The sequence below is a fragment of the Aspergillus foveolatus genome (genome assembly GCF_047715535.1).
Source record: "Aspergillus foveolatus strain CBS 279.81 unplaced genomic scaffold BDW70scaffold_215, whole genome shotgun sequence".
Classification (NCBI taxonomy): domain Eukaryota; kingdom Fungi; phylum Ascomycota; class Eurotiomycetes; order Eurotiales; family Aspergillaceae; genus Aspergillus; species Aspergillus foveolatus.
Window position 1 is genome coordinate 1 of NW_027396279.1, and position 10,423 is coordinate 10,423.

Consider the following 10,423-nt stretch of genomic DNA (forward strand, 5'->3'; position numbering starts at 1 on the left):
GTGAGGCCCAGATAAGTGGTGTCATTCCATCTTTATCACTGGCATTGACATCAGCTCCCTTGTCAATCAGTAGTCTTGCCATGGCCTCATGACCATTCCCCAAAGCCCGCAAAAGTGGTGTTTCGCCGCCCAAGTCCACTTCATTCACACTGCTGCCTGTTTGGAGAAGCAACCTGACAATGCTAGCTCGACCTTCCTGGGCAGCCCATGATAACGGTGTCCGATTTTCATAACCTTTCAAATCTTTCCGGTGGTTCAGGCCCTCTGTAATATCAACTCCGTCACAGAATCTTGAAGGCGACATTAGAAGAGCAGCAGCAGCATCTCTGTTGCAGGTGGCTAAAGCAGCAAATAACGGGTACCTGTATCTCCCTCCCGAAACATGAACATCTTTATCAACCTTGAGCCTTATGCTGATCAGCTCTGACAGTCCTTTTTCTGCGAGTAGGTAAAAAAGACTGATATCTGGGCTATACCTGCGAGTCTTGAACTTTTCAAAAATGTTGCTAGCATTAACCCAAGCCGAAACAGGAAAGGCAGACAGAAAGTTGTCTTGAGGAACCAATTTTGCCGCAGCATTAGCGTGGTTGAGAACATGTTGGGTAGCATACTCCAGAAATGGGTACTTTTTTGGTATTTCCATATGCTCCTTGGGTTCGGCCTCTGCCAGCTGCCTGCTAACATCTGCTAGCCCTAATACATGGTTCACGTATAAGCTGCAAGATTGTTTGAGTGTCTCATGGCCTTGGCTTTCAAAGTCTAATCCCAGATCAGGCCACAATTCATGCAAACCATTGTCCTTGATAAGGAAGTCTCGGACAGATTCATGGATAAACTGGATTGTTGGTTTTTCAGATTTTGTTATCTCAGCAAGGCCTTTCGAGGAGCTGATAACACATTTGTGATATATGGTATCACTGTCATCTCGAAAACTGACATCCGGGATTTCAGGATCGACTAGACCTTTCAAAGACAAGCCTGACCACAGAGCATGGTAGAACTCCTTTGGTTGCAAGGGCCGCTTTGCGTAAAGAATCCAGAGGATGCAAAGGAGAAGATCTTCTATATTCTCATTATCACGTCTCAAGATGTCTCTGAACAATTCGCTCAAGTCACTTGGTATCTCTGCGAGTCGTCTTCTCAAAGCTAGTCCACCCCTTCGATATTCTTTGTTGAGAATATCAACAACCAAGACAACCCACATGAAGACGCCAGCAGCTTTCGCGAGAAGTTGGGGTTGCAATTCCTCTATAAGCGTGGGCTCCCCAATTTGAAGGCGTTTCCTAATGTAAATTGCCATGTCTTCAGCATGGCCTGGCTGATCTTCTAGTGTATGCCGGACACCCCGTCTAATGGTGATATATGGGTAATGTCGACTGGAGAAGCAGATCCGCAGGGGCACGCCTTTCACTGTGGATCTCTCCGCCAGATCTTCGAAATATAGTACCATATCCACAACTTGTTGTTCATCACACTCATCAAGAGCATCAATAAAGCAGGTGAACGGGCGTCGACCAAGAGCAGTAATTGCATTGCAAAAGAGGCCCTTGAGGGCATTCAAGGAAGGGCAGCCACTCTGAGTCGGGGAAACAAGGTCGCTATCATCCAACACTACCTGAAGATCAGGATATCCTTCAAGCAGCTGGAGGAGCAATGATCGGTACATCCCGAGGATTGATCTTTCTAAGAGTTCCCCTCGAGCGTTGAAGAAAAAGGAAGCAGTAACAGCGTGCTTGTAGCGGGCTTTGTTTTTCAAGTATGCGAACTTCATGATTGTTGACTTGCCCGCACCAGGTTTGCCACTAATCCATAAAAAGCCGTAATTTTGCTTCAATTGTTCAGGATCAAGCCATGCTTGGTAGTCGGGATGGCTAAGGAACCATCGGCATGTTTTATCGTGCTCGTTCTTGATATTTGATTTACGAGCATCAATCTGCTCGAATCTGAGGGATTTAAGAAGGCGCTGCCGGCGTTCATGTGGCTGTTCGTGTGATGAACATTGACCTATACGTCAGGGGTTAATTGCAATGACTCGACGTCGTTCTCAAGACCATTAGCTAACTTACGGTGATTGGGCGTGTAGACAATACTCTCGGATGCTGCTGTCACAGGCAGCTCCTCGAGTAATTCTCTCGCATATGCTGCAGCTACAGCAGCGGCATACCTCTGCCATTCATCGTTCTTGTGAGAATCTGCGTAGTCGCAAATCCCACGAATTGGGAGACAAGGGAGGATATCCATCAGACCAGCAGCCTCCATTTCAAAGCATATGACATCCAGTTGTTGAGCAATCTTGTCGCGGATAATGCCAGTCTTCATGACTTGGTTCCCTGAAGCAATGGCGCCATAGTGAATTACTACATTGTCCAGTGTCCGTTTTCTTCGGGGTACTAGCTTTGAATGGTCGCATGCATCACAGCCAGCTGTCGTCGAAGACGGGTGATTATAGGTCGCATAAAACAGATGATCTGGTGTGCTTGGGCGAGTGTATCCAGAGTGTTCCCCCAGCTTCTGACACAGGATGGATGAAACCCGACTCGGTTGTAGCTCGTGCTTTGCCCGGAGGCTGGACACAGCTGTCCCAAGCAGCTGGTGGGGAATCCTTGGAAATGCTGTCCGGTGGATCTGTCCATCTCCAACCATTTTCCCGAGATCATACTGCATCACCCTTGTTCCGACAACAATATCACCCAGACGCACATCAGCCTTGCCGGGAACGCCACCACCAATCCCAACAATCAAGCCAGCGCGGATTGATGGGAACGTTCGCTTCATGTTGGACATGATGTTCGCTGCATTGTTTGTTCCATACTGGTCTGCTGGCAGGCAAGCAATAACAACATTATGCTGAGCAATGCTTCCTAGTGTATAAGTATTGCTGTCCTCTGCATACGTAGGCAGGGCTTCGTGGACCTCATCCAGCATGGCCCGAGCTGCTGCCATTTCTATAGGAAGCGCACAAATCCATGCAATGGTATAATTGTTGTGTTGTAGGCTGGGCAAGCTGTTATAGTGAAAAGTCTTTTGTCGCTTCACAGAGGGGAACATGCTTCTCTCAGCATGCTCTTCATACCGAGAACCCAGGCTATCCATCTCTGCGGGTGTCTATCTGGCTGCGATTGAGGTGTATGAAAGGAAATGTTGCGAGGACTTTTACAAGCATGGCCTTGAAGATAAGAGCAAGGTGACTGACTGTTGGCGCGGGGCAATGAGGCTGACAGCTACAAGGCTGTGAGCAATCAGGCTGTGCTGTGTAACCATACCCAGTTATCGTGTCAGCATGCGCCACATACGCCTGACCGACTCAGTCACTTTTGTTGAAATGCAGTAACAGCCATTCGAGGTCATGAAATACCTTGCCAAGCCTAACAGTGAGATATAGTACTACCCATTCTGATCATAGTAAATCATGGCGCGAGACAATAGCATTCCAAACCATGAGAACTAAAATGTATGAAGCGTCAGCCTAGGCGTAATTACTCAATATCAACCGCTAGGAATCTGGAGGCCCGATTCTTTCAATCTAGCTGCATACGGCGGTTTACTCTGAGTAAATACACGAAGAATAATAAGCAATCTAGCCTAATACGGCAGCTGATCTAACTTTTGAGCCGTGGCAATAGCAGAGAATTCTGCTATTGCCTCGGCGAAACGGAGCTTGCAGTTCCGTTATCCAAAATAGGAAAGTGTCCTATTTGACTAGCCGTCACATACAGTCGACCTTTATCGACGATACAATAATAGGTACAGTATACGTCAGCTCACTATGCCAGGAAATTTGCATGGACGAAACTGATCACAGAATCTTTGAGATAGCCGCAATTGATGCAGTATGTACTGTACGTTACGGTACAACATGTAAATACACTTTATACTATGATCTCCTTGCGCTTGACCGAGTCATATGTCGGGGCCTTGGTCAAATCAAAACTCCCCTGCTCATCAAACCGATTCTGGTCTGTCTTCTTTTGACAATATTCCATTGTCTCCGTGCGTACAGTCTCCCAATCGACTCTCGTACATAGGGCCGTGCCATCTGCATTGAGACGCTCTAGCGCCTCCTTGACCCAAGCCACACAGTTCCATCCTCGAAGGGTTTGTCTGACGGGGATTGTCCGCAAAATTTGTGCAAGACGGTTTCCGTCCGCTACCTTACTAACCATAACTCGAACACGTAACATGGTGGTAGGTGTGAGGAGGCATTCACGTTCCTCGAAAAACCATGCACTCCCTCCATCTACTCTCTGTATTTCCCTTGCATGGTAGCGGACACCTGATTTGCCTTGTGCCTCATCCTTGGGGCCAACAATCAGTGCCCAGTGATACCTAACCAAAAGGAAACGTCAAGTCAAAGAGTTAATAAAACCTGGGCACCTCATACGCACGTATCTTCTTTCCCAGGCATAACAGGAACTCCTCGACGCACATAAAGCGCAACATATAGGCGATCTTTCTTAGACGACATCTGGTGAGAGTCAATTGTAGGAAGAGATAAAGTGGTTGACTGTATAATATAAAACCAGAGAAAATATTGGCTACTGATTGACCCTAGGCTCTGTAATATCTTTATAGGAAATTGCTGACAATGATCTGGGATAGATGCGATGTGGCAAACAGCCAGAACAAACTTAGAGGGAAGAAAACCTAGGCTTGTTTGAAGTGAAGCAGTGTGCCCCTGTTCAATAGGTGTTGTTGGAAGGCCACTCAGGTTGTGGCTAAGCATTAACTCAGTGCTATGTTGGACAACAATTGGGACTCTGTTTTATTTTTACACGCTCTCTATAGTAGAATAACAAAGTCGAATATGGCACCTTCCTATCTGGAGGTCACCGTTCAACTCAGTATCGCGGACCCATAATAGGTGGGGCCTTAGCCTGTTTAACATTGAACGAGAATTAGACTTGCTAAACCCGCCCCATGAAACCCACTCACCAGTGCTAACCCACCAACAGGGTTTGGCTGGAAATCTTGAAATGGAATAGGTTTAGGTCATGATTAGTTGACACAGCTATCAATTCAAAAGACTTGTTGAACCGGCCCGTGAACCTCCGCGGACAGTTTATAGAAAATCAACAACACGCCCCAACCCGCGGTTCAACAAGTCTCTTGATTGATCTGCTGGATGCTAAGATGTTAAATAAAATATATAATTCATTATATATACTTGACATAATAGATTACTATACTTTATAAATATAAGCATACATATAATCCTTACTTGATTAGGCAAATATTCATCTATTTCGGTAATTTTGGTTAATCGTCATGGTAGAATATTTGTGTATGCCACAGGTAGTTCATGGCCTAGACAAACCGCCCCAACCTGCTAGTGAACAAGTCTATTCTAGAATCACCATATACCTTTCAACATCATTTAATTACTCTAGTACATTCTAAAGATAAATACAGGGGTGAAGTGTCAGTCTAAGCTATTGGTCAAATCAGGTGGCGAACTAAGTGTTGGAAGAAAGAGTAACATCGAATCAGCAATCATAACTGGACTTCCAATTGGTGGTCCCATAACTACAGTCTGAGCACCAACTCGGTGAGGGTGACAATGACAAAGTGTTGTTGGTAGAAACATCTGCTCAGTCATCCAGGAACGCACTGCGTAAGGACTTTTGACCTGATTTATTTTGCTTCTTGAGCCCGTTTGCAAGCCACCACAGAGGTCTGCTGGTCAGTGTTCCGTGCACGTCATCATTCATTCAACAAAGTATATTGCACCTTCCTGTGCAATGTCTAGTGACAGCCAAATAGAGCGCGTTAATGATGTTGTGATCATTGGGGCGGGATTTTCAGGCTTGACCATGGCCTGCCAGCTACAGCGGAAACTGAACCATTTCGACTATGTTATCTACGAACGGAGTGCGGAGATAGGTGGCACGTGGTGGGCGAATAAATGTACGGGCTTGCCTATACCCCGGCACATAACTAACGGAAGGCCTAGATCCTGGATGTGCTGTGGATATTCCAGCCGCTTGCTACAGCCTATCTTTTGCACCTAATGCGGAATTCACGAAATTTTTCCCAAGTCAGAAAGAAGTGCTCTCATACATCTGGAAGGTTGCTGACAAGTACAATGTTCGCCCTCATGTATTCTGCAACGTAGAATGCGAGGGGGCGTTGTGGAATAATGAAAGAAAGCGGTGGTTAGTAAAGCTGCGAGACTCGATCTCTCGGTGTCCCATCCTCCATGAATGTAAAATCTTGATCTCCGCGGTCGGCGCCCTGGTCAATCCAAAGCCTTTCAGTCTACCGGGAACAGACCTGTTTCAAGGACCGATTATCCACACCGCGAGGTGGCCGCAGGATGCTGTTTTACGTGGCAAGAACGTTGTTGTGGTTGGGAATGGGGGTGAGTCTTTCCGGCCCTGATTTACGCAAATTTATCTGACTCTCTGCAGCTTCGGCAGCCCAATTGATACCGTCCATTGCCCAGGAAGCCAGGTCCATTGCCCAGTTTATAAGGGTAGGTATTGCCAATGAGCAGCATGATTCACACACGTTGCTAAGCATCAGATTATCACAGACCCCGCAATACTACATTCCTAGCAGGAATGTCGATATTGGATCCGCGTGGAGAAACTTGTTCTTATATGTACCCGGGGTCCTGCTCATCTTGAGGTTAATTATTTTCCTGTATCTTGAAACGGCCTCTTTTATGTTTGGCCTTGATGCAAGGAGCAAGAAACTCCGGCACCATTATGCGGACCGGAGCAAAGAATACGTTCGACGTGTGGCACCTGGTACGAGAACAGCCCACCCCCTTGGATATGCTCGGAACTATGTCTCATGGAGTATCGAAAGAAAAATACTGGCCCTTACTTCTACCCCGGTACGAATTGGGATGCAAGGTATGATACACTCTACAGGAGGCATTCAGGGTGTCTGACTGATGTGCTTGTCTTACCCCAGCGGCGAGTGTTCGACAACCAGAATTACATGAAATGCCTACAGGAAGACCACGTCTCCCTCACAGACGACCCGATCACTGCTGTTAAGAAGCATTCAATTCTGACAAGGTCGGGAAAAGAATACCCTGCCGATGTGATTGTAGGTGCTATTGTATGTTGCCTAAGCCCATTGCGCATGCGATCTGAACAATCTTGATCCAGGTATTGGCCACGGGTTTCTCCCTCACACAGTGGGATACCAATATTTGTGGTCGCGACGGACGTTCGCAGTCAGATCACTGGAAATCTTACGGCTGTATTGAGGCCTACCATTCAATTGCAATGTCTGGGTTCCCCAATTTCTTCTATATTCTGGGACCCAATTCCGGTAGAGGCCATACCTCGACAATATATGCGATTGAGAGGTATATTATACATAGATTGTGGTAGACAATGCTAACTCCATAATTTGCAGCTATACCACTCAAGTCCTGCGGATTGTTACCCCAATACTAAAAGGGCAGCGGAAATCTGTGGAGGTGAAGCCTGAAAAAGAAAAGGAATACCACGAGAGGCTTCAGCTGGAAATTGAAAAAACCGTCTGGGCAACCTCATGTGCGTCGGTAAGTACATATAAACACTCTGACATCCTGACCGTGTGCTGATGATTCCTCCTTAAATCTGTTCCCGCAGTATTTCATTGACTCTGAGACTGGGAAAAACTGGTTTATTTACCCATGGAGTTCTTTCCGAATGTGGTACACAACTCGGCTGGGGAGTCTCGAGGACTGGACATATGAGTAAAAGGCGTTTGATAGCTTCTTCTATGTGCAGTGCTTCCAGAAACTGGTGTCACCACCTCATACTCTTTGATTCTATACAGGCTCGCATACTAGTCCATAAATAGTTAAGCCTATCGCTTTCACCCGCTCAAGGTGGATTATAGGACGGAATCTTGACTAGTTCTGGACTAAGCGTATATTTGCGATAGAACAATGGGACTGAAGAATCACCTAAGGTAGATTTGTGTATATTGTCTAGACTTCTTCGATCTGGTCAACTCCTGCTTTTTGCTATCCATTGCTTGATCGTGGCCATATAGCGCCTTGTCTGTCTCTGCTGCTACAATACCTTCCGAACTGGGATCTATACTGTAGCTTGGAGGAATAAGAAGCCGACAAGAAGCCACTGTGATAAACTGAGCCAGAGAAGTTGATCAAACTGCAGACGCCGTCGATGCTGACAGAAGGCACCCTACTTCCTCATCATATGACTACGTACCGTTTAGTCTACCATTCCATCAACAAGGCCTTGAGCCGCAACACAAACCTATAGTCAAACACATGTGGGCTGGGATAGTAAGCGGATGGAATGTAGGCTAACACTCCCGCGTTTTCCCGTGACAGGTAGAAGCCATTGATTCTGAGAAGGACATGCACGTCTCGGAAGTCTGCGTTCAACATGCAATCATGCACTTCGCCATGGCATCCGTAAGGAATAAATGCACCAATGTTGTCCTGGACATCGAAGTCCCTGTACACGCGCGGAAAGGCCTTTAAGTTTCGAACCCTGTTAAGGTGCGATTGCCAGTGTTTGGAGCTACCATAATTAAAATCGACAAGGAAAATGGGTGGAAAGGATATCCTAGGAGAAAGAATGTAGTATGTTCCTAAGTGCATCGGGATAATTGGTGGCACGAGGAAGTATATTTACCGCGCTATGTATTATACATATAGACAGTTTGCTTGGCGCATTGCTCGCATATCAAGATGATGTGCTCTCTCTTAGGATTGATGTAAGGACCTTCTCGTGCCTGAGCAGATTATCCACGTGCTTTTGGTTAGCCAGAATTTCTGGACCAGGTTGTTTTCAAGGCCGCAACTTTGAGATCGGTCGCCGCTCTCACCCTCAGAACAGCAATCTCGATGTTTATCTATTCCTCTAACTGTAGTTCCGTGATTTGAATGATGTGTAAGGAAATGGCCTAATACCTGGTGCTGAAATCTGTTCCAGTCTTTCAAGTAGGCGTTCATTTCTACAAGATACTTCTCACGCATTGCACATGTCCCAAGTCCTTGGGGATTTGTGTTGATTGGGACGTATTGCGGTGGCTGAGGCAACACTTGTTTTTTTGGACAGTTGAGTTCGCGGGAAAGAATGCGGTTCAACGTTGCGCTGAGAATCCCAGTAGGCGCTCTGAACTGAAAAACTGCGCAGAAAAACTGAATATTTGCAAGTTCACTATCCTGACCCAGTGCAGATGATGAGGCCCCTGTCATTCCAACCTGAGGTGTATTCATCGGCTCATCTTCTAATCTCGGCCTTGAGGTCCTTTGGGATGCTATTGGTCCTCCGGATTTTAGGGAACTTGAGTCCTCGCTAGAATTCTGGGAGCGTGATGTACATTTGGCTCCAGCTAGAGGATCAGTTGATGAGCGCTGCCCTTCAGAACGGGTCGACTGTGCGTAAGAGGCGTTCGTCGCCATGGGTTCATCGCCGCCTGCAACATGCGGCCTGAACCCTTTACTTTTCTCCCTCACACCAGGCGTAGGTTGTGTACCAGTAGACCTTTCATTTCTGTCAGTGAATGTTGGTTTGGTTGGCCTCCCGCGGGCGGTACTGTACGAGTTGGGTACAGTCCCAAAATAACCTGGCTTTTTCTGCGATTTATCGAAAGCTCGGGAGCCCTTTCCTCATCTCTATCAAAGACATGAAGGAGTCAAGAAGGAGCTCTCTCAGCTAAGGAAATCCCTTGCAAATAACACGCGACAGACAGCTCGAAAGGAATATTTTCACACTGCACCTGTGCTTGAGGTACAGTCGTTCTCAAAATCGCCTTCACCAACAAACATATGACAGTTGTTGTTCTGCCCCACTACCAAGACATTAGGGCGAGCAGTGTATTGAGCCAACAGCACTTAAAATGAGGGCGATAGAGGGCCTGTACATTTCCTTCCATACGAAACATTGAGAATACATTTCCTTCCGTGCGAAACGTTGAGAATACATTGTACGTTTGTACCGCATATCGTATACCTCAACCCTATAATGTATCCTCGGCCCAGCATACACACAACATCCGCTGTTTACTGACCTAAAAGATATTCATTGCAAAGAAATTTGATATACTAATTGATGAACTACGTACCATCAAGGTTTTGTACCTGGAATTTCTAGGGCTCAAATCATTACGAAATTTTGTTTCACAAGTCTTGGTTTGTAGGCCTGATCACGAGAAAAATACAAAAGCTACTATTTGCGCAAAATGCTATACAGGATATCTCTTTTACGTGGGCGTTCTTTAAGTGGCCTCCAAGGGTGTTCAGCCCCAGTACGTGTGCTACCGGAAAAGGGGTTAGGGGCAACATGGATGTGGCGAGGGCTGTCTTGCCCAGCATGAAGGCTAGCAAGAGACACCAGATTGTTTGACACTATACGAGTCTTTGAATGATTGGGACCTAGTGCCTTCTCATAGCCTGCCAGGGCTCGCTGATACATCTCCTCTGCCTCTTTCAGCTTGCCCTGAT

At 46.5% G+C, this 10,423-nt stretch overlaps 4 protein-coding genes across 4 annotated transcripts; 1 reads left to right on the forward strand and 3 right to left on the reverse strand.

Annotated features, from left to right (window-relative positions):
* Window positions 1-21: 21 nt before the first annotated feature.
* BDW70DRAFT_165148 (Pfs, NACHT and Ankyrin domain protein) lies at window positions 22-2,943 on the reverse strand (the record flags this gene model as incomplete). Its single annotated transcript, XM_073741663.1, has 3 exons — window positions 22-38; window positions 94-2,004; window positions 2,067-2,943. 3 exons carry the CDS (start codon window positions 2,941-2,943, stop codon window positions 22-24), a joined length of 2,805 nt encoding a protein of 934 aa, XP_073590563.1.
* A 914-nt stretch (window positions 2,944-3,857) lies between these two features.
* Window positions 3,858-4,642, reverse strand: BDW70DRAFT_145972 (uncharacterized protein; the record flags this gene model as incomplete). Its single annotated transcript, XM_073738513.1, has 2 exons — window positions 4,386-4,642; window positions 3,858-4,326 (listed from the first exon to the last, which is right to left on the reverse strand). Coding segments are annotated over exons 1-2 (532 nt in total), but the record flags the coding sequence as incomplete, so codon positions are not given.
* Window positions 4,643-5,531: 889 nt separating this feature from the next.
* BDW70DRAFT_145973 (flavin-containing monooxygenase) lies at window positions 5,532-7,914 on the forward strand. The gene is made up of 9 exons (XM_073738514.1): window positions 5,532-5,904; window positions 5,951-6,358; window positions 6,408-6,472; window positions 6,533-6,749; window positions 6,811-6,857; window positions 6,919-7,056; window positions 7,119-7,321; window positions 7,372-7,519; window positions 7,590-7,914. The coding sequence occupies exons 1-9, from the start codon at window positions 5,739-5,741 to the stop codon at window positions 7,698-7,700; spliced, it is 1,503 nt and encodes a 500-aa protein (XP_073590565.1). The 5' UTR covers window positions 5,532-5,738; the 3' UTR covers window positions 7,701-7,914.
* Window positions 7,915-10,052: 2,138 nt separating this feature from the next.
* On the reverse strand, window positions 10,053-10,371 carry BDW70DRAFT_145977 (uncharacterized protein). The gene has a single exon (XM_073738515.1). It carries the CDS (start codon window positions 10,292-10,294, stop codon window positions 10,100-10,102), a length of 195 nt encoding a protein of 64 aa, XP_073590566.1. The 5' UTR covers window positions 10,295-10,371; the 3' UTR covers window positions 10,053-10,099.
* Window positions 10,372-10,423: the final 52 nt, after the last annotated feature.